The sequence below is a fragment of the Anomaloglossus baeobatrachus genome, chromosome 6 (genome assembly GCF_048569485.1).
Source record: "Anomaloglossus baeobatrachus isolate aAnoBae1 chromosome 6, aAnoBae1.hap1, whole genome shotgun sequence".
Lineage (NCBI taxonomy): Eukaryota > Metazoa > Chordata > Amphibia > Anura > Aromobatidae > Anomaloglossus > Anomaloglossus baeobatrachus.
Window position 1 is genome coordinate 227,298,808 of NC_134358.1, and position 23,673 is coordinate 227,322,480.

The 23,673-nt window shown below is 46.9% G+C and overlaps 1 protein-coding gene across 1 annotated transcript in view; it reads left to right on the plus strand.

Annotated features, from left to right (window-relative positions):
- NUP153 (nucleoporin 153) overlaps positions 1–23,673 on the plus strand; it is a 177,169-nt gene that overhangs the window by 39,420 nt on the left and 114,076 nt on the right. The window contains 6 exon segments of the mRNA XM_075314720.1: positions 8,865–9,113; positions 9,193–9,329; positions 10,020–10,145; positions 13,104–13,220; positions 14,608–14,649; positions 17,108–17,161. Coding sequence (XP_075170835.1) covers positions 8,865–9,113; positions 9,193–9,329; positions 10,020–10,145; positions 13,104–13,220; positions 14,608–14,649; positions 17,108–17,161 — 725 coding nt within the window.

Here is a 23,673-nt window from a genome sequence, read left to right on the forward strand (position 1 = left end):
ATGGCTGGCTTGGTTTCCTTGTAAAGGCTTAATATTGTTGACACTGCAGCCATGGCCTTTTTGGCTTGTTATAACCTTTTTTCATATATTGCAGCACTGGGAATAAGGCTTTTATAGTCTAGCCCTGATATTGAAGTGTTATATTCTGGCACCAATTTTCGTCTTTACTTCCATATGTCTGTTTGAGATCCCGTTCCTCCCTCTTTGGGATTGTGGGCACTTGGGAAACATTTTTGTGGTTATACCACTTGATTTATTCATGACTGTTTTTTATAACCATTATGATCACATCTTATAGGATTATAATCCTACTGATATCATAGATATGTTTCTTTTGGTTTCCCTTGATACATGCCACTTGTTGTGGCAATAGGAATGTGGCTCTCACACACTTAGTCTCCAGTGAAGGGAAAAGCTCTGTTTAGCATGAATTGATCATATATACTTCATCTTTATATGTGTCCTTTGGGACATATTTCCATTTATCTAAAGACTATTGGTTCCTTAAAGAAATTTTGAAAGTATCTTTCTTTTGGTGTACCATTTCATATGGTTTTTTGACACACGGCTACTACGCACTTATGCTATTTATTGCCTTTATACTTTGTCTACCTGAGGATAATTGAATGTGTCCTTATCATTGTCTGTTCTTATATGTTTGTTTAAATAATTTTAAATAAAGACTATATATTTTTATTTGGCTTGTTCACTCACATCTTTATAGGTTTTTATTATTGAATGAGTGTAGCTACCTTTATATCTTTTGGTCATTTAATTGGTTCTTATTTATACTGTGGTTGGTGTGCCCCTTATGTATATGCGGTGCTCTTTCTCTCCTTTAGTCAAGGTGACGGATTGTGACTGAGGGTAAGACGGAAATGTGAAAGTAGCCTTATTTTGGTTTGTCCTAATAAAATAGATTCTCTTCGAAACGCGTTGACAATTAAAACCACTCTCATATGGCTTGATTCCCGCCTCATCATTGGTTCTTCGGCAGCACAGATTTTAACCCCCTCATCTCCACTACATTATCCTTAATGTTCTTAAATAATGTTGTGCTTTCACAACCTGATCAGGTGAGCACCATTACTCATTGTCTCACTGCATGTCACTTGGGTAAGACCCTATTGCGCTTCTGGTCTTCCCAGCCTTTATTGCTCTGTTGATCATAAGCAGCCAGCAATATTTAGGAGAACACGTCCCCGCCATAGCTTAGAGCAGGTTGCTCAGTATGTGAGGCTAGTTTCAGACTTTCGTTGGACGGCTTCCGTAGCATTGCGTTGTGTGACGGATGCAACGGATGCGTTGCATATAGTGGCACAACGGACGCTACGGATCGTACAAAACAACGGAAAGCTCTTTTTTTTTTTTTTTTCTTTTTTTTTTTTCTTTTTTACAGTTTCACTCAGGGCTGTGGAGTCGGTAAGCCAAACCTTCGACTCCGACTCCTCAAATTCTCTTGCACCGACTCCGACTCCGGCTCCGGCTCCGACTCCGGCTCCGACTCCGACTCCTACATATATTGCTTATAGTTAGGTGAAAAATTTATTGTAGTACATGAATATGTGTATGTGAACATCAGACAGTTAATAATTTTTATGATACAATAATCAAGATATTTGGATAGAACATAAAATATATTTATTGGAATACAACTTTAGAACACAAAAAACTGTAATAAATTGTAAATATGTAATACACTATGTAATATACAGTAGATTACATATATATCTTGTGTGTGTGTATATACACTGTATATATATATATATATTATATATATTACATATTTACAATTTATTAGTTTTTTTGTGTTCTAAAGTTGTATTCCAATAAATATTTTATGTTCTATCCAAATATCTTGATTATTGTATCATAAAAACAATTAAATGTCTGATGTTCACATTGTACTACAATAAATTTTTCACTTAAATATAAGCATTATACTAAATGTTGTTATTTAGTAAAATATTCAGCACATTCTGCATTGCACTCCTGTCCCCAATTTATTATATATTTTAGGAGTCGGAGTCGGTGCATTTTATACCGACTCCGACTCCGACTCCACCAAAATGAGCTCCGACTCCGACTCCGACTCCACAGCCCTGGTTTCACTGGCAGCAGACTATTGTGAACGATCAGCTGATCGCTCTCAATAGCCGGCGGCCGGTCGCTCAGCTGAGCGCTGTCACTTGCCGGCGGGCATGCTGGCGGGCGCTCAGCTGAGCGCTGTCACTTGCCGGCGGGCGTGCATGCCGGCGGGCGCTCAGCTGAGCGCTGTCACTTGCCGGCGGGCGCTCAGCTGAGCGCTGTCACTTGCCGGCGGGCGCTCAGCTGAACTTTCGGCCACCGCGAGACAAAATAAAGTTTGTGATTTTAAACACAAAAAAAAAAAAAGAGCATGCGCAGTGAAATCCTGAGGATTCCGCTGCTCAAAACAACGTTACATGCTGCGTTCCTCCCGCTGGGCAGAAGCAACGGAGCGTCGCCCAGCGGAAGCAACGCAGGTCCTTTTGGCACAATCCGTCAACCATACAAGTCTATGGGAAACAGCGGAATCCGTTAACGGATTCTGCTGTTTTCCAAAAGGGCGGATTGTAACGGAAGGAAAACAACGCAAGTGTGAAAGTACCCTGAGCTGTATAATGTCAGACAGCCTATTTCTTTGTCGCTCCATTGGGAGACCCAGACAATTGGGTGTATAGCTTCTGCCTCCGGAGGCCACACAAAGTATTACACTTTAAAAAGTGTAACCCCTCCCCTCTGCCTATACACCCTCCCGTGCATCACGGGCTCCTCAGTTTTATGCTTTGTGTTGAAGGAGGCACACATTCACTCAAGCTCCCATTTTAGTCAGCAGCAGCTGCTGATTGTATCGGATGGAAGAAAAGAGGGCCCCCAACAGGGCCCCCGGCATGCTCCCTTCTCACCCCACTAAGTCGGCGGTGCTGTTAAGGTTGAGGTACCCATTGCAGGTACAAAGGCTGGAGCCACATGCCGTTTTTCCTTCCCCATCCCTTAGAGGCTCTGAGAGAAGTGGGATCCTAACCGGTCACCATTCACTGGGACCGGGCTCCCTCCGCAGCCCCTGGGGGAATCTGCCGGACAGGAGACTGGGTATCATCAGGGACAGGCCCTGCATCTAAAAGGTACTCTGTGTCCCCTTGGGGACGGTGCATGGAGCGCCTGTGTCACAGACGCTGCAGCGGCTGCTGTTTTTTTGTGATGACCGGGACTACCGCGCCGACCGCGCCTGTTTGCCGGCCGCGTTATTAAATTTAGTCCCCGGCTTCATGCGGCCTAGTACCATAACTCCCGGGCCTGCCAGTCAGGGGTAAGGGCGGGACGATCGACTGGACGTCGGCAGTGAGGGCTGGAGCATACTTAGGTGTCCTCCTCCCCCCTCACTGATCACTGTGGGGCACCAGATTCCCGCACTTTATTAGTCACCGCCCACGGCTCCCTCCTCCCCTGAGAGCTCCGGCAGCCATTTTTACAATCACTTCTGCCGGTGGAGGATTTCAGAACGAGCTCTGCAGCTCTGGGAGGCCCAGGCAGGGAATCTGGTGGACACACAACCGCTTTGGGCGGTCGGTAAGCCACACCGGTTACCGGTGCTGGCCCCCCTAGGGTGCCGAAGTGTATATGTATATATATATTTGTATACATTTTCTCTGTTCGGCCGCATTGTTTTGCTTTTGGCTATATACCCTCAGTGATCACTCTCAGAGGAGACAACAGCATGTCATCCGCAAAGAGCAAGGGTGCCAAGACACAGGGTTATTTTGCAACCTGTACCTCTTGTGCGGCTATGTTACCTGCAGGTTCCACCTACCCTCACTGTGAGCAATGCTCGGCCCCTGTGGCACTCACTCAGCCGGAGCCTCGGGCACTGGTGGGACCCTCGGCTCAGGTAGAACCGCCGGCTTTCACTGTCCAGGTGGCAGGGACAGAGTTTGCAGTTTTGGCTGAGAAACTCTCTGAGTCGCTTTCACAATCCATGGCTCTGTCTATGGACAGATGGTCTGCTAAGATACTAGAAGCCTTGCAGTCCAGATCGGTACTTACACAGGCCCCGGGCACTGTGAGTTCATCGCCCCCAGGCCCCTCTCGGTCTGCGCAGCAGAGTGCTCCTGGGGTGACACCTAGGTCCCACGGGGAGGACTCCGACACGGACCACAGTCCCAGACCGGCTAAGCGGGCTCGCTGGGAACCTTCCCCGACTTCATCACGCTGTTCGGGGTCTCAGCTTGAGGACTCTCTGGAGGATGAAGCGGAGGTCGCAGCTCAGGGCTCTGATCCTGACGTTGCTCTCAATCTTGATACACCTGAAGGGGACGCCATAGTAAATGACCTTATAGCGTCCATCAACCAGGTGCTAGATCTTTCTCCCCCAACTCCACCTATAGAGGAGTCGGCTTCGCAGCAGGAGAAACACCAGTTTAGGTTTCCCAAACGTACACGGAGTGCGTTTTTCGATCACTCTAACTTCCGAGATGCTGTCCAGAAGCACAGAGCATTTCCGGACAAGCGCTTTACTAAGCGCCTTAATGACACACGTTACCCCTTCCCCCCCTGACGTAGTTAAGGGTTGGGCTCAGTGTCCCAAGGTGGATCCTCCAGTCTCTAGACTGGCGGCTAGATCCGTAGTATCAGTGGCAGATGGTTCATCGCTCAAGGATGCCACTGACAGGCAGATAGAGCTCCTGATGAAATCCATCTATGAAGCCATAGGCGCGTCTTTTGCCCCGGCCTTTGCAGCCGTGTGGGCACTCCAAGCTATCTCAGCTTGTCTGTCTGAGATTAATGCGGTCACACGTACCTCTGCTCCGCAAGTTGCGTCTTTGACTTCGCAGGCGTCGGTATTTTCATCCTACGCCATGAATGCCGTCCTGGACTCTGCGAGCCGTACAGCGGTAGCGTCCGCCAATTCGGTGGCAGTCCGCAGGGCCATGTGGCTACGCGAATGGAAGGCAGACTCTGCTTCCAAGAAGTTCTTAACCGGTTTGCCATTTTCTGGCGACCGCTTGTTTGGCGAGCGATTGGATGAAATTATTAAACAATCCAAGGGAAAGGACTCGTCCTTACCCCAGTCCAAACCAAACAGACCTAATCAACGAAAAATTCAATCGAGGTTTCGGTCCTTTCGGCCCTCAGCCAGGTCCCAATCCTCCACGTCCAACAGGCCAGAGAAGGGCCAGAGGAACTCTTCTGCATGGCGGTCTAAGTCACGTCCTCCAAAGACCGCCGGAGGAACAGTCTCCAAGGCGGCCTCCTCATGACTTTCAGCCTCACCAAACCGCATCCTCGGTCGGTGGCAGGCTCTCCCGCTTTTGCGACGCCTGGTGGCCACATGTGCAAGACCGATGGGTGAGAGACATTCTGTCTCACGGTTACAGGATAGAGCTCAGCTCTCGTCCTCCGACTCGTTTCTTCAGAACATCTCCGCCCCCCGAGCGAGCCGATGCACTTTTTCAGGCGGTGAACACTCTGAAGGCAGAAGGAGTTGTGATCCCCGTTCCCCTTCAAGAACGTGGTCGCGGTTTTTACTCCAACTTGTTCGTGGTGCCAAAAAAGGACGGATCATTCCGTCCCGTTCTGGGCCTCATTCTGCTCAACAGACACGTGAGAACCAGACGGTTTCGGATGGAATCTCTCCGCTCGGTCATCGCTTCGATGTCCCAAGGAGACTTCCTAGCATCAATCGACATCAGGGATGCTTATCTCCATGTGCCGATTGCACCAGAGCATCAACGCTTCCTGCGTTTCGCCATCGGGGACGAACACCTTCAGTTTGTGGCACTGCCTTTCGGCCTGGCGACAGCCCCACGGGTCTTCACCAAGGTCATGACATCCGTGGTGGCGGTCCTACACTCTCAGGGCCACTCGGTGATCCCTTACTTAGACGATCTCCTAGTCAAGGCACCCTCCCGGGTGGCATGTCAACACAGCCTGACCATTGCTCTGGAGACTCTCCAGAGGTTCGGGTGGATCATCAATTTCCCAAAGTCAAAATTGACACCGACCCAATCACTGACTTACCTCGGGATGGAGTTTCATACTCTCTCAGCGATAGTCAAGCTTCCGCTGGACAAACAGCGTTCGCTGCAGACAGTGGTGCACTCTCTTCTTCGGGCCCAGTCGCACCCCTTGAGGCGCCTCATGCACTTCCTAGGGAAGATGGTGGCAGCAATGGAGGCAGTTCCCTTTGCGCAGTTTCATCTGCGTCCACTTCAATGGGACATTCTCCGCAAATGGGACAGGAGGTCGACGTCCCTAGACAGGAACGTCTCTCTTTCACTGGCAGCCAAAACCTCTCTTCAGTGGTGGCTTCTTCCCACTTCTTTGTCGAAGGGAAAATCCTTCCTGCCCCCATCCTGGGCTGTGGTCACGACGGACGCGAGTCTGTCAGGGTGGGGAGTGGTCTTTCTCCACCACAGGGCTCAGGGAACCTGGACTCCGACAGAGTCCTCCCTTCAGATCAATGTTCTGGAGATAAGGGCAGTGTATCTAGCCCTAAAGGCGTTCCATCGGTGGCTGGAGGGCAGGCAGATCCGCATACAGTCGGACAACGCCACGGCGGTCGCATACATCAACCACCAGGGCGGCACACGCAGTCGTCAAGCCTTCCAAGAAGTTCGGCGGATTCTGCTGTGGGCGGAAGCCACAGCCTCCACCATCTCCGCAGTTCACATCCCGGGCGTAGAAAACTGGGAAGCAGACTTTCTCAGTCGCCAGGGCAAGGACGCAGGGGAATGGTCTCTTCACCCGGACGTGTTTCAAGAGATCTGTTGCCGCTGGGGATCGCCAGACGTCGACCTCATGGCGTCTCGGCACAACAACAAAGTCCCGGCATTCATGGCACGGTCTCAAGATCACAGAGCTCTGGCGGCGGACGCATTAGTTCAGGATTGGTCGCAGTTTCGACTGCCTTATGTATTTCCTCCTCTGGCACTGCTGCCCAGAGTGTTACGCAAGATCAGGTCCGACTGCCGCCGCGCCATCCTCGTCGCTCCAGACTGGCCGAGGAGGTCGTGGTACCCGGATCTGTGGCACCTCACGGTGGGTCAACCGTGGGCACTCCCAGACCGACCAGACTTGCTGTCTCAAGGGCCATTTTTCCATCTGAATTCTGCGGCCCTCAACCTGACTGTGTGGCCATTGAGTCCTGGCTCTTAGCGTCCTCAGGGTTATCTCAAGATGTCATTGCCACTATGAGACAGGCCAGGAAACCAACGTCCGCCAAGATCTATCACAGGGCTTGGAGGATCTTCTTATCCTGGTGCTCTGATCAGGGTTTTACCCCCTGGCCGTTTGCCTTACCCACTTTTCTTTCTTTCCTTCAATCCGGAATGGACAAGGGTTTGTCTCTCGGCTCTCTCAAGGGACAAGTATCGGCGCTTTCCGTGTTTTTTCAAAAGCGTCTAGCCAGGCTTCCGCAGGTCCGCACGTTCCAGCAGGGAGTTTGCCACATAGTCCCACCTTACAAGCGTCCGCTGGAACCCTGGGATCTTAACAGGGTGCTAACGGCTCTTCAGAAACCACCTTTCGAGCCGCTGCGGGATGTCTCTCTATCACGTCTTTCGCAGAAGGTGGCCTTCCTAGTGGCCGTCACATCATTTCGGAGAGTGTCTGAGCTAGCAGCGCTATCATGCAAAGCCCCCTTCCTGGTGTTTCACCAGGATAAGGTGGTTCTGCGTCCGGTCCCGGAATTTCTCCCTAAGGTGGTATCCCCTTTTCATCTCAATCAGGATATCTCCTTACCTTCTTTTTGCCCTCATCCAGTTCACCAATGTGAAAAGGATTTGCACTTGTTAGATCTTGTGAGAGCACTCCGGCTCTACGTGTCTCGCACGGCGCCCCTGCGCCGTTCTGATGCGCTCTTTGTCCTTGTCGCTGGCCAGCGTAAGGGGTCGCAGGCTTCCAAGTCAACCTTGGCTCGGTGGATCAAGGAACCGATTCATGAAGTATACCGTTCTTCTGGGCTTCCGATTCCTTCAGGGCTGAAAGCCCATTCTACCAGAGCCGTGGGTGCATCCTGGGCATTGCGGCAGCGGGCTACGGCTCAGCAGGTGTGTCAGGCGGCTACCTGGTCTAGTCTGCACACTTTCACGAAACACTATCAGGTGCATGCCTATGCTTCGGCAGATGCCAGCCTAGGTAGGCAAGTCCTTCAGGCGGTGGTTGCCCACCTGTAAGAGGGGGCCGTTTTTCGGCTCTTTTTATCGAGGTATTCTTTTACCCACCCAGGGACTGCTTTTGGACGTCCCAATTGTCTGGGTCTCCCAATGGAGCGACAAAGAAGGGAATTTTGTTTACTTACCGTAAATTCCTTTTCTTCTAGCTCCTATTGGGAGACCCAGCACCCGCCCCTGTTCCCTTCGGGCTGTTGTTCTTTTGTGTACACATGTTGTTCATGTTGAATTGTTCTTTTGGTTCATGGTTTTCAGTTCTCCGAACATCCTTCGGACTGAATTTACCTTAGACCAATTTATAAGTTTCCTCCTTCCTGCTTTTGCACCAAAACTGAGGAGCCCGTGATGCACGGGAGGGTGTATAGGCAGAGGGGAGGGGTTACACTTTTTAAAGTGTAATACTTTGTGTGGCCTCCGGAGGCAGAAGCTATACACCCAATTGTCTGGGTCTCCCAATAGGAGCTAGAAGAAAAGGAATTTACGGTAAGAAAACAAAATTCCCTTCATTTCTCTATATTTCTGTTTTGTGAACTTATTTATTTTTAATTGCTACAATTGAATTGATCACATAAGTTGTACGTATATTAATGACTGAGCTAACAAATGTATAATTTTTTTCGTTTTTGGAAATGTCGAATATTGATTTTGATGCTATAACTCTATCTTTTGCAGATCACTCAACAAGTCGATTGGCATTAAATTTGCCTGATGTGTTAACCCGGCCATCGCTACATAGAGCTAACCTAAACTTCAACATATTGGATTCTCCTGCACTCAATTGCCAACCCTCTACATCCTCTACCTACCCTATCGGCACTTCTAATTTTTCACTGGTGAAGGAAATTAAGGACTCTACCTCTCAGCACGATGATGATAACATTTCTACAACCAGTGGTTTTTCCTCAAGAGCATCTGATAAAGGTAAATGTGGCACTTTGTTGATTTTAGTTGATTTACGGAATTAAGTGAAGGATTTTTAACACTTTTTTCCCCCCCCCAGATATTGCTGTCACAAAAACTCTGAATGCACCCCCTCTTTGGTCTCCTGAAGCAGATAGGTCACATTTCTCACATAACTCCTCTATGAACTCTCGGAAACCAACATTCAACCTCTCTACTTTTGGCTCTCTGTCACCGGTATGTGCGGATATTCTTTTGTATGTAATATTGTGATATTTTGTATGTAATATTGTGATATTTTGTTTGCGTTTTGGAGGGGCTCCTGCTGTACTGTGCAAAGCTTTAATGGGGTTGGCACTGACAAAGCGCTCTCCTACCGGCTCATTACTTCTTGATCAGAGCTGGATCCATCGAAAATGACAGCCGGTGCATGCTCAGTAGAGCAGGGTCTAGTCCAGCCCCTGAAAAGGCATCACTGATAAGGCTGTGTTTCAGGCTGGGGGTGGAGAGTGCGGCGTGTCCTGCGTTCTCAAAGCGTCATCGAAAAAGGAAGTGGTCAGAATAAAGCAAGGGCCAGGTCGTTGCTGGATGTCACACACCGCGACATCGCTAGCAAGATCGCTGTTGGGTCACAAACGTTTTGCCTCAGCAGCGATGATGGTTAGTGTGACGTGGCCTTTAAAGCACCAGTGCTATGCATAGTGATTTGAGGTAATGGTCGTTGACCTGGTGTGAGGCACCACTAGTGGGTTTTTCTGACATATGCCATGTGTTATATTAATACATTAGATGTGTATATTGATATGTACTTTCCAATGATGGCCAGTTATTGACCTTTCAAGTTACTTGTGATTTTAATTACCTATTAATCCCGTGTATTAAAAATTATAATTTAGCGATTTTGTAACTTTTTTTTCTTTATTGCAGTCTCTCGGAAACTCATCAGTCTTAAGATCCAGTCAGCTTGGGGATTCTCCTTTCTATCCTGGGAAGACGACTTATGGAGGTGCGGCATCTGTACGTACATCGAGGGTCCGCAGTACTCCATATCAGGTAAGTGTACAGATGTGATTGTGCAGTAAAAATGACCTGGAAACAATTTTTCATTTCAGTTAAATTACAGCAACACCAAACTTTTTAATGTATACTTTTTTGTGTGTGAATTGGTGACCATTACATTTTTACACCCAAAAAATAAATTTGTCGCCATTGATGGCTTGTTTTTGTGTATGACTAGTTGCTGTTTTTCTTGGTACCATTATGGGGTAGATACGTTTTGATCGCTTCTCACTGCAGTTTTTGTCATGTTGAGGTGACCAAAAAAAGGAATTCTGGTTTTTCGACTGCTTTACTATTTACAACTTTTACCATACGGGTTAATTGTATATTTTGACAGATCAGACTTTTATGGATGCAGCTATCTCAAATGTTTTTCGTAATTTAAGGTGGTTTAAAGTGTTATATATGGCTATAAAGAAAATCAAGCAAAGATTTGGGAACACCGGTGCTGTAATAAAACTTCTAATTTATTTGTGATATCTATATAAAGTAAACACTACCCACAGGGCTCAGGAACAACAAAGTATGGTTAGCAGAAAATATCACAGATGGGACTACGCATTTCGGTGGTGTTTCCAAGTCTTTGCTAGATTTTCTTCTTAGCCATTTCCATTGCTGGATGCACTCCTGTCCATGTCCGTGCAAGGCTTTGTTTACCGGGTGAGTCTGAACACAGGTGACTTGTAGGCTGGAGCTGGACTTTCACTTACTTCTATGAAATATAAATAAATAAATATATATATATTTTATAAAAAATATATAATATTGCATTCTTATATAATGTATGTTACACAGATTACATTGTTTTCATTTTTATTCTTTTAATATTGATAAAGGGGTGGTCAGACACTTAAAATGTATATTTTAACTACCTATCTTTACACCTTAACCCCTTTTGTAATTCTTTATTAATTAATTCCCTACACTCCTCCCCTATTTATCAAATTTCTAAAGGTGTCTTTTTAACGCAGTTACTGTGACGTTTCGTTGGAGAGGTGTCTCAAACGTGACATCACAGGAGGCTGGAGCTGCACTCACTCGCCACAGCATCCATTACCCCTCCTGGAACAGGACGTCACCAGAGGGCAGCGCTGCAGTTACTTATCAGTTTTTTGGGGGTTTTTTTTGCATGCCAGCTCCCTGAGAATGTCCTGAATCTTGTATGATGGGTGGTGGATTCTGTGGCCAGGGTTACTGTAGCGCTGGCATTTTACTCACCTCTCTTATTGCTTGTGTAAAAGACGTTGGCTTGGGGCCAGTGCTAGATGCAGTGAGTGACAACAGCACCACCCACCGCCTCTAGCCACGCCCTCAAATGAAGCGTCATAAGGAGCGGTACTAGAAGTAGTGAGTGACACCAGCACCACCGACCTCCTCTACCACCACCCTCAAATGAAGCGTCATAAGGAGCGGTACTAGAAGTAGTGAGTGACACCAGCACCACCGACCACCTCTACCACCATCCTCAAATGAAGCGTCATAAGGAGCGGTACTAGAAGTAGTGAGTGACACCAGCACCACCGACCTCCTCTACCACCACCCTCAAATGAAGCGTCATAAGGAGTGGTACTAGAGGTAGTGAGTGACACCAGCGCTGATGAAGCTTTGTTTGAACTACGTGCAAGAGGCTGTGCACAGCGCTAGTGTCTCTAACTGCATGTAGCACTGCCCCAACTGACATCCTATACACAAGCAATGGAAGCAGAGAAAGAGTAACATGCTGGCGCTCCATTAACCCTGGCCAGATAGTTAATAAATACAGTTTAGGTGTCGGACCACCCCTTTAAAGATTTTTTTTTTTGTCTCCCTGAGAAGATGTAAACTTGCAGTTGTTTGGTCTGATCACTTATTCTATATGCTGCAGTGCAAGAGTACTGTACTATATAAAGTCAGTCTCCTATATTGCCCAGCCTGTATTTGGATTATAATAAAGTGCAGCTATGGCAAGCCCAGGGGCCTTCTGCAGGCTTCTGACTGCCATGGCAATCCATCAGCACCCTGTGATGGAGAGGCATGAGTGCATGAAACGGGGCCCATCCAAACCGAGCACCCTAGATACCATCGGAGATTAATGGCAGCATTTGAAGGGATAACAGGAGCAAGCTCAGCTGGCCGATGCCGAGTGTTTGACCCAGCTATCTGCTCCATATTCAGGCAGCCGACATTGAGCGCATCCATACAGCCAAAGTCTGAAAGGGGTTAAAAAGCTTTTCTCCTACTTTTTAAAAAGATATTATCAATGTGCCCATAGTGGTGGTTGTTTTTCTTTTTTCCTCCTTACTTCACCAGTGCCACTCTTGTGAACGTGCTACTCTGCCCCTGCCAGTCTCGTGGCATCACGTGTCTGCTGCTGCCAATCCGTGGCCTTTGGTCCAGGTGCAGCTTTCACATTTCATCCAAACAAGATACCAGCTCAGGTTCCTGATGAAAAAAGTGAAGGCTGTTTTGGTTATGTTATTTTCTATTTTTACCCCATCATCTGGGCCAATTAAGAATAAATAACTTTTTTTAAAATGAAAGTGCCCCCTTTAACCTTTTATTATCTGATTTTTGGAGTAACAGTGTCGTTTGGACGCAGTGGTCTTTTTGACGAGGAAAGCTATCATCTGCAGGTGTAGTTTCCAGGCACAAGTTGTTTTTTGTTAGTGTTCGGTGTGATCTTTTTCCCAGCTGCTGCGCTCTGACATGTGTTTACAGTTTGTTTTCCCCTTCCCTTGGTTTGGCGCGATGTACATGTTTAGCTCTGCACCTGTTGTCTGCGTGTTCACGTCATGATTGCAGCCTGACTGCTGATACAGGCCTCAACTGTAATTTCGCTGTTGCGGCAAGTAAGTAGCTAGTTTGACACTTCTAGACTGTAAAATTCCACGTTCATTGACCAGCTTTTACCTAGAATTTTACCTGCCCCAATATTAATGCATCATTTCTAATCCTTTTTTTATGTAACTTTAGGCACCCTTAAGAAGGCAAGTGAAACCTAAACCAGCAAATAATCAGTCTTATGGTGTTACAAGCTCCACTGCACGGAGAATTCTGCAATCTCTGGAGAAGATGTCAAGCCCTTTGGCGGTAAATAATCTATTTGTGAATTATGTAGTTAACTGACACAAACAGATTTAAAGCACCACTCCAGCTTGGTTTTTTTTTATTTTTTCTTCTTGTGTGGTGCTTTTAAATGTAAATCCTCTGCATGCTTTTTCCATCGTCGCTCCGGTTGTTCTCGGCGATTTGTGCTTTGCTAGCAGCTCTGCTGTTTCATGGAGCGTGCCAAAGGTCACAAATCAATACATTTCTATGAGACAAATCAATACATTTCTATGAGAGCCTCATTCTGGCTCCCATAGACTTGCACTGAGTGCTTGTGATACATCTTCTCACTTCTGGCCAGTCAGAAGTTACAAGTGCAAGTCCTGGGACCAGAGCGATGGTGCACAATGCCGGAGGGTTAATCACCACTCCAGCGGTTAAATGAAATAAACCCAAAACGCTGGAGTGGTGCTTTAATGCATGGCACGTGTGTAAACAAAATCAGTCTATTAGCTACTTAAAAATGCTAGTAAATAGTAAACTATAATCTGCTTTATTACCACATTATCCACCACTTACTGAAAGTACTCTTTGAAATTGGTGTTATTTTGGGTTTAATAAGCTCTTAAAGCCTTCAGTGACTTTTGCCCGAGTCTGTGTTGCCAAATCTCCCCAACTGTACTCTTAGGCCTAAGACACATGGCATGAAAATTGGACCGAGTGGAATGTGATAAAACCTCGCATTCCACTCGGACCGATATTAACCTATGTCCCAGCACCCATGAGCGATTTATTTTCTCGGCCCCAATCGGACCGAGAAAACAATCGCAGCATGCTGCGACTGTAATGCGGGACTCTTTCTCTCGCACCCATTCAAGTCTATGGGGTGGGTGAGAGAAAGATCGCACTGCACTTGCGGTACACCGGTGTTATGCAAGTGCAAGGCAAGAATGGCAATAGCCGACAACAAAGGAGAAAGGGAGATAAATCCCTCCCTCCCCTCCTCAGTGCCGGCCCGCCCCCCGCAGCTGTTGTCCGATCGCATGATCGGACCCCAGTCACAGTGACACTTGGCTTCCGCTGTGCAGCCAGCGTGAGCAGAGTCATACGAGGATCGCAGTAGTCCCCGTGTGGCCCCGGCCTTATTAATACTTGTTGGATTATGACAGAATCTCCGTTTTAAACCAGTTTCTCACATCTGTGACATGCAGTCCATGCTTGTATGACAATACCCAGCCTGACCGGTGAGTCTCCTGATGCTAGATACCTGCCTCATATATGGCTGTGAGGGAATTGGCTGAAGTCAGTGGTCTGGGGGTCGGGCATTGTGATCCCAGCACAGTCCTTGCTACACGGATGTGTGAAACTAGCTTACAACTTTTATTTTGCCCGGGATGCTCAACTGATTTCTGTTTTTCTTTGCTTCCAGGATGCCAGGAGAATACCTTCAGTCTCCTCTCCTTCAGCTATGGTGAGTGGATTCTTGTGAAATGGACAAATATTTGGTTTCAATTCAAAATGCTTAACCCCTTCTCGACCTTTGACTGATCTTTCCATCATGGAGCGTGTGCCATTAAGCCCTGCCCCCTGCCGCGGGCAGGATGCGGCGATTGGCGCACTTATGAGCTGTTTTCAACAGCTGACGTGTGCCTGCATGTTACGAGTGGAATCGCATTCCACCCGTAACATTAACCCCTTACATCTCGCTGCCAAAGTCTAACAGCGAGATGTATATACGCGTGGTCACGATTTTTACTTACCGCCGCCCCCACCGGATGTCATGTGAGTGATCACGTGACTTTCGGTCGTTGCCATGGTAGCACAGGGTCATGTGATGACGCCTGTAGCTAACATGAGTCACTTCCTCTCAATGCCGGAATACAGCCGGCATTGAAAGTAAAGCACCAAATCTGCAGTTCTCAGCTCTGTAGCTGAGATCTGCAAATAGTGCAGAGCGATCGGATTGCTGATCGCTATAGCCCCCTAGGGGGGACTAGTAAGATAAAAAAAAAGTTAAAAAAAAAGTTTTAAAAAATTAAAAACCTAAAAGTTCAAATCGCCCCCCTTTCGCCCCATTGAAAATTAAAGGGTTAAAAAATATACACATACACATATTTGGTATCGCCGCTTTCAGAAATACCCGATCTATCAAAATATAAAATCAATTAATCTGATCAGTAAACGGCGTAGCGGCAAAAAAATTCCAAACGCCAAAATTACGTATTTTGGTCGCCACAAATTTTGTGCAAAATGCAATAACAGGCGATCAAAAGGTAGCATCTGAGCAAAAATGGTACCGTTAAAAACGTCAGGTCGAGACGCAAAAAATAAGCAGTCACTGAGCCTTATATCCCGAAAAATGAGAACGCTACGGGTTTTGGAAAATGGCGCAAAACGTGCGCTACTATTTTTGGACAAGCTTGTGAATTTTTTTTAACCCCTTAAATACATGTTTGGAGTCTACAAACTCGCACTGACCTTGAGGCATCACAATAACATCAGTTTTACCATATAGTGAACACTGTGAATAAAATATCCCAAAAACTATTGTACGATCACACTTTTTTTGCAATTTTTCCGCACTTGGATTTTTTTTTGCCATTTTCCAGTTCTCTATATGGTAAAACTTATGGTTTCATTTAAAAGTACAACTCGTCCCGCAAAAAACAAGCCCTCATTTGGCAAGATTGACAGAAAATTAAAAAAGTTACGGCTCTTGGAAGAAGGGGAGCAAAAAACAAAAACGGAAAGTGCCCAGGGGCTGAAAAGGTTAAAGAGGATAGCCAGTACTTTTTTTTTTTAACGTTATTAGACATATTGTAAAAAAATAAGCAGGAAGGAAGTTGTGCTCGGTGCAGTTTTCTGCCGGTACAGAGTCGGTCACAGACTACTTGTGTTGGCGATTTAACGGCTTCCGCTGACCTAATGTCGACAGAGTAGCGGCTTCTTTTCCCGCTTTGCTCAGTTAACAGTTCGTGACTGCCGACATCATGCGTCATGCACCCTAACGGTGGGAAACCAGCTTATTAATGGCGCCAGCACTTGCGCCCTGTTGGAGCAGCATGAAAGAAGACTTATAGACCTGGAGCAGCCGATTCGCCAGACGGGGTGACTGCTCTGTGCCGGCGCTGAGTACAACAGGCGGCTAGTTGCCAGTTAGTTTTTGGGCATATAGACAAAAAAAAAGTCCTGGAAAACAATTTTAAAGGGTTTGTCCACAAAAAAACATTTCCCTCCTATCTACAAGCTTCTGTTTCAGAGAAACGTTACTGTATAATGGGACTGATTGAGAGCAGAATGATAGAAAGGTAGTGCATCTACTTGATGGGAGCTACTCCAGCACTATTCTTTGGGACACCATATCAAGTGACCATTGGGAGTCCCAGCAGTGCCCCCCTCCCCCATTTCAGCTATACATTTATCACATTTTTTACTTTTTATAGTCCAGACTTTTATTTAGTTTTTTTTATTTACTGATGGTATGAGCCTAAAATAACCTACAAAATTTCTGAAATATGTTTGTTTTCTTTAACTCCGCCAGACTGTGTCCACATCAAAACAATGAGACATTTCCTACTTTTTTCAGTCGTCACTGTTCAAAGTCTTAAATTTTACATCTTTTAAGTCAGTAAAAAAAAATCAGATGGCATTTGGATGTCACCGGAGTTGCATCCTTGTGAAGGCCGATATTTTCACGATCGATAGAAGCTTATGAAAATGTTTAGTGCACAAAATAAAAAATTTATCAAACTCTGATGGTAAAATTGGTCCAAAGTACTGTCCATATGAGAAAAATCACAAATCCATTGTCCTATATTTGGATTAGAATGAGCACAATGTAATTGGTCGCTGTGCAGTCATGTATTGTCAAATTGTTACTTTAACTGCAGTCCTGGAAAATGAATTTGAAATCTTTGTTTTCTGTACAGACCCCAGAAAATAGTGTTACTGATGTGGCAGATAATTCATCTAAAAGGAAAAAGGTAAGACTTGAGAATACATTTTTAAACTATCAATTTAATTATTGAGATAATTAAATTTAATTATTATTTGAGATGGTAAGATTCAAACCAAACCTTATCCTTGACCGTGTTGTACTGAGATCTTGTTTGACTGGTTACCTTACCCAAAGTGGTGGCCATACCCAAATCAGCCGTATCACATTTGGTTGGGTTTTTCTTTTTTCTTTTGGATAGTGTGGATAATGAGGCTAAAGAATTCAGGATAAAGGTTTTTCCTGAGTAAGCTGTAGCACTTATCCCTTCTGACTTTTTAATTCTATTTATTAATTCTATATTGTATTCAAAACATTCTGTATCTTAAGATATTGGTAATACACCCATATGAAAGGATAATTCCTTCTTTTAATTTTTGAAATGAAAAATTTTTAGACAATAGATAACAAATCCTTGAAATATCTAGTGCTACACATATAACTAATTGATGCAGAAATTCAGGTAAATGAGGCCACTTTCACATTGCGTTTCTATCCCCGTTCAGTGGACCCATTGACTATAATGGTTCAGACGAAGGCAGACACCCAGATGCAGTCTACTGCGTCTGAGTGTCCACCTCCAGTAGGCGTATACTCCCGAAAATGGTGCACTACAGAGCACATGATGACTCCGTCTACACCATTATAGTCAATGGCCCCGTTGGCGCAAACGTCTGAAACTCCGTTTGTGTTTCTGATTTCAAGGCTTATAAAGAGACTCTTACTATTTACAGAAATAGATTTTTCCCAACACAGAGCTTGTTTAATCCTTATGTATGATTGAACCATCATTTGATCCATCTATTGGCCATAGCTTTCATCAGTATTTTGACATCCGATACTATAGGAGAAATAGGCCTCTATGTGGTGTGCGTCCCAGGTACAGGTAATTCCAGAATAATTCTCGTGAGAAATTCCATACGTACCGCTAACTGGGAGGGACGTGTGTAGACTTGTTTGAGAAAAACCTAAGAACGAAGTGCCATAGGAATCAATGGACTCGGATTTGGTCGGAATTTCCAAGATTTATTTTGAAGTAACAAATTGGTGAACAAGGACATAGGGGGGGGGGTCATAATTCAAATAAACTTTTTTTTTTTCTCGTGTGTGTGTGTGTGTGTGTGTTTTATTTTATCTCTATACTTGACAATTAGTAATACAGGTATCTGATAGACTCCTATCCATTAGTAATCCCTGGGATTGATGTCTGCTGTCAATTCACAGCTGATATCAACCCTGCAAGTATTACCCCGATTGCCAATGCACCAGGGCAATTGGGAAGAGCCGGGTATAGCTCCAAAATTGGCGCCTCTAATCAATGCGCCACTTCTGGGACTGCTGTGAGCTTCTATTTTTAGGCTGGGAACAGCCAAATAACCATGTGCCTTCCCATCCTCATTATACCAGCCCCCAGCTGTCTGCTTTACATTGGCTGGTTTTCAAAAATAGGGGTGTCCTAATGCTGTTTTTTCCCTTCACCACGACAGCGCCACTGCTTTGGTGGCGCTGTCGTGGCTTCTGGAAAAAATCATTACCGGTAAGTAATTTTAGGATTTTTAAACATTTAAGTGAAAATTAAAAAAAAAACAAACAGCGTTCTATCCCCTTTAATTTTGATAACCAGTTGAGGTAAAGCAGACAGCTGAGGGTTGCAGCCCGCAGCTGTCTATTTTAACTTTTAACTAAAGTCCCGGCGAACCCGAAAGTCCGCTAATCCGTAATAAAGATACTATTTATTCAACTTTCAATGACTTACATTCCATATAGACTGCTTAGAACGGTGGATCCTACCGAAAGATTGTCTATTAGGTTTTTGCCACCTAATCTGAGAGCAGCATAACATATGGGCAGAGATCCTGATTCTTGCGGTGTGTCACTTACTAGGCTGCTTAGTGTAGTTTTCATATCATCACTGTTTAATCAGCAGTAGATTAGCATTACAGGACTACTTGGCATTCTGCCAGGTAGTCAGCATATTCATAAGCTTTGTATAAATGCTAGATCTGCAGCAGAAAAAACATTGATTTTATCAAAATGACCGACCACAGCCCAGTAAGTGACACATCGCTGGAATCGCGGTCTGTCTCTACATTATGCTGCTTTCGGGGATGCAAAACCCTGGTGACAATTTCCTTTTAAAACCATGAAAGCGAGTTAATTGAACAATACTTAGAATTATATTTGAAAACTTGTATAGTAAAGCACATAAACTGTAATTGTTATCTTTTGTCTACACATCCGGAATGGGCCCTTACCCCGTAATCCAAAACAAATAGCATAGTGTTTGCTTTTATCTGAAGAGTTATTGTAAGCGCATGTAGTTGTCCAACTTGATGTGTTGTAAACAGCCCTTCTGTATTACAGAGTAATGTGAATGTAGCGTGTAGAACCAACGTCACATAATATAGAAATTTGAATGTGTTCTACCATAAGTCACATGGAGACAGAGGAAAAAGACGCCACCAGTATACAGTTCACACATTCAGAAGCGGTCTTTTCAATTATTGCCTCGTTTTGAAAGTTTGTAGTTTTGGAATGAAAAAACAGTTTGTGTTTGTTACTGAGAAATAATGGTTGAATTTTTTTTTTAGGCAGCCAAATTTCAACTTAAGGTGCAAATACAGTTGCATCAAAAGCTATTTTCCAAAGCGTTCTTTTTGAATATAAAGGTGACCAAATCTTGGCAAGATTCCTTTTTTGACTGTAACAAATCCTGTAGTGGGGATACTGTGGCCTCCTCCTCTCTTGTAAACTTTGGAGGTCCTGTTTAAGGCCGCTTTACATGCGCAATCTTGCTAGCAAGATCGCTAGCGTGCATACCTGCCCCAATCGTTTGTGCGTCACGGGTAAATCGCTGCCCCGCCCGTGGCGCACAAAATCTGCGGACCCGTCACACTACTTACCTGCCATCACTGTGACCGGTGAACCGCCTCCTTTCTAAGGGGGCGGTTCGTTCGGCGTCACAGCAACCCAACTAAGCGGCCGCCCAATAGAAGCGGAGGGGCGGAGATGAGCGGGACGCAACATCCCGCCCACCTCCTTCCTTCCTCATTGCCGGCGGCCGCAGGTAAGGTAAGGTTCCTCGTTCCTGTGGTGTCACACATAGTGATGTGTGCTGCCGCAGGAACGACTAACATCGTACCTGCAGCTGCATCGATAATTGGAAATAGGGGAGCATGTCAACGATTAGCGATAGGATTTTGCACGTGTTTGCGACGATTTTCGATCGCACGTAGATGTCACACGCAACGCCATCACTAAAGCGGCCGGATGTGCGTCACAAATTCCGTGACCCCAATGACCTTGCTTTAGCGATGTCGCAGCGTGTAAAGCGGCCTTTAAAGCACCACTCCCGGTTTTTTTTTTTTTTTTTTTATTGCAGCTATTGAGTGGTGCTTTAAATGTAAGTTTCCTGACCCTTGTCTCATACACACCTTCTGGCGTCTTCATCTTTTTCCAGCATTTTTTTTTTGTCTCCTGTGATTTAGAGGGTGCCAGAGGTCACAACTCAATACAACTCTATGAGAGCCTTGTTCTGACTCTCATAGAGATGCATTGGCACTAGTGATGTAACTTCTGACTTCTTTTCAGTCACAAGTTAGGCTCTTTCACACTACGTTTTTTTAACATGCATCCTGAACGTTTTTTTAACGCAAAAACGGATCCAGTGCAAATGCGGTTTCATTTCAATGCATTTGCAATGGACTCGCGTCAACATGCGTTCACCTGCATTTGCGTGCGTTATAGTGAGGATCCAGCGAGTTGCAGTTTTTTAACATTTTTCAAAAACGCTACTTGTAGCGTTTTTGAGCTGCGTCCAAATACTGCAAATTGCTGGATCCTGACTATACTGCATGCAAACGCATGTGAACTCTGGCATGCTGAGACAGGATCTGCTTGCTCTACTGAGCATGCCCAGACACCAGCCTGGCGTGATCAGTCTCTCTCTCTCCCCCTCCCTCTCTGTCTCTCTCCCCCCTCCCTCTCTGTCTCTCTCCCCCTCCCTCTCTGTCTCTCTCCCCCTCCCTCTCTGTCTCTCTCCCCCTCCCTCTCTGTCTCTCTCCCCCTCCCTCTCTGTGTCTCTCTCCCCCTCCCTCTCTGTGTCTCTCTCCCCCTCCCTCTCTGTGTCTCTCTCCCCCTCCCTCTCTGTGTCTCTCTCCCCCTCCCTCTCTGTGTCTCTCTCCCCCTCCCTCTCTGTGTCTCTCTCCCTCTCCCTCTCTGTGTCTCTCTCCCCCTCCCTCTCTGTGTCTCTCTCCCCCTCCCTCTCTGTGTCTCTCTCCCCCTCCCTCTCTGTGTCTCTCTCCCCCTCCCTCTCTGTGTCTCTCTCCCCCTCCCTCTCTGTGTCTCTCTCCCCCTCCCTCTCTGTGTCTCTCTCCCCCTCCCTCTCCCTCTCTGTGTCTCTCTCCCCCTCCCTCTCTGTGTCTCTCTCCCCCTCCCTCTCTGTGTCTCTCTCCCCCTCCCTCTCTGTGTCTCTCTCTCCCCCTCCCTCTCTGTGTCTCTCTCTCCCCCTCCCTCTCTGTGTCTCTCTCCCCCTCCCTCTCTGTGTCTCTCTCTCCCCCTCCCTCTCTGTGTCTCTCTCTCCCCCTCCCTCTCTGTGTCTCTCTCTCCCCCTCCCTCTCTGTGTCTCTCTCTCCCCCTCCCTCTCTGTGTCTCTCTCTCCCCCTCCCTCTCTGTGTCTCTCTCTCCCCCTCCCTCTCTGTGTCTCTCTCTCTCCCCCTCCCTCTCTGTGTCTCTCTCTCTCCCCCTCCCTCTCTGTGTCTCTCTCTCTCCCCCTCCCTCTCTGTGTCTCTCTCTCTCCCCCTCCCTCTCTGTGTCTCTCTCTCTCCCCCTCCCTCTCTGTGTCTCTCTCTCTCCCCCTCCCTCTCTGTGTCTCTCTCTCTCCCCCTCCCTCTCTGTGTCTCTCTCTCTCCCCCTCCCTCTCTGTGTCTCTCTCTCTCCCCCTCCCTCTCTGTGTCTCTCTCTCTCCCCCTCCCTCTCTGTGTCTCTCTCTCTCCCCCTCCCTCTCTGTGTCTCTCTCTCTCCCCCTCCCTCTCTGTGTCTCTCTCTCTCCCCCTCCCTCTCTGTGTCTCTCTCTCTCCCCCTCCCTCTCTGTGTCTCTCTCTCTCCCCCTCCCTCTCTGTGTCTCTCTCTCTCCCCCTCCCTCTCTGTGTCTCTCTCTCTCCCCCTCCCTCTCTGTGTCTCTCTCTCTCCCCCTCCCTCTCTGTGTCTCTCTCTCTCCCCCTCCCTCTCTGTCTCTCTCTCTCCCCCTCCCTCTCTGTGTCTCTCTCTCTCCCCCTCCCTCTCTGTGTCTCTCTCTCTCCCCCTCCCTCTCTGTGTCTCTCTCTCTCCCCCTCCCTCTCTGTGTCTCTCTCTCTCCCCCTCCCTCTCTGTGTCTCTCTCTCTCCCCCTCCCTCTGTGTCTCTCTCTCTCCCCCCTCCCTCTGTGTCTCTCTCTCTCCCCCTCCCTCTCTGTCTCTCTCTCTCCCCCTCCCTCTCTGTCTCTCTCTCTCCCCCTCCCTCTCTGTCTCTCTCTCTCCCCCCTCCCTCTCTGTGTCTCTCTCCCCCTCCCTCTCTGTCTCTCTCTCTCCCCCTCCCTCTCTGTCTCTCTCTCTCCCCCTCCCTCTCTGTCTCTCTCTCTCCCCCTCCCTCTCTGTGTCTCTCTCTCCCCCTCCCTCTCTGTCTCTCTCTCTCTCCCCCTCCCTCTCTGTCTCTCTCTCTCTCCCCCTCCCTCTCTGTGTCTCTCTCTCTCCCCCTCCCTCTCTGTGTCTCTCTCTCCCCCTCCCTCTCTGTGTCTCTCTCTCTCCCCCTCCCTCTCTGTGTCTCTCTCTCCCCCTCCCTCTCTGTCTCTCTCTCTCCCCCTCCCTCTCTGTGTCTCTCTCTCCCCCTCCCTCTCTGTCTCTCTCTCTCCCCCTCCCTCTCTGTCTCTCTCTCTCCCCTGCCTGAGAGCTGCGGACACTCGTAACCAAGGTAAATATTGGGTAACCAAGGAAAGCGCTTCTCTTAGTTACCCAATGTTTACGTTGGTTACGTGTGCAGGAAGCCCGGCTCCTAGCAGCTGCAGGCTCTCGTAACAAAGGTAAATATTGGGTATGCAAGCAAGTTATCCGAGGTTTACCTTTGGTTACGAGCCTCTGCAGCTGTCGGATGCCGGCTCCCAGTCTGTCACGTTCAGTTCCACTGACTCCCGATCACATGACTTCAATGCCTGCCCATAAACTTAAAGTGACAGGATCTTGCAAAATAACACATGCGTTTGCATGCGTTTTTTTGCTGTAAAAGCAGGATCCGCTTTTACAGCAAAAAACGTTCATGACGCATGTTAAAAAAAAACGTAGTGTGAAAGCAGCCTTACTGCACAAGATAGCATTCAAGTTTGGGTTCGGAAACAGATTACCAAAAAGACAGTGTACTAGTTCAAAGCTCGTGTGATTTATGAGTGCAAACCACTCAAGCGAGCAGCTGTGCTTTTGTATGATCGATACTCAGCCCTGTGCGAGCCACGTGCAGTGGTAAAATCAGCATG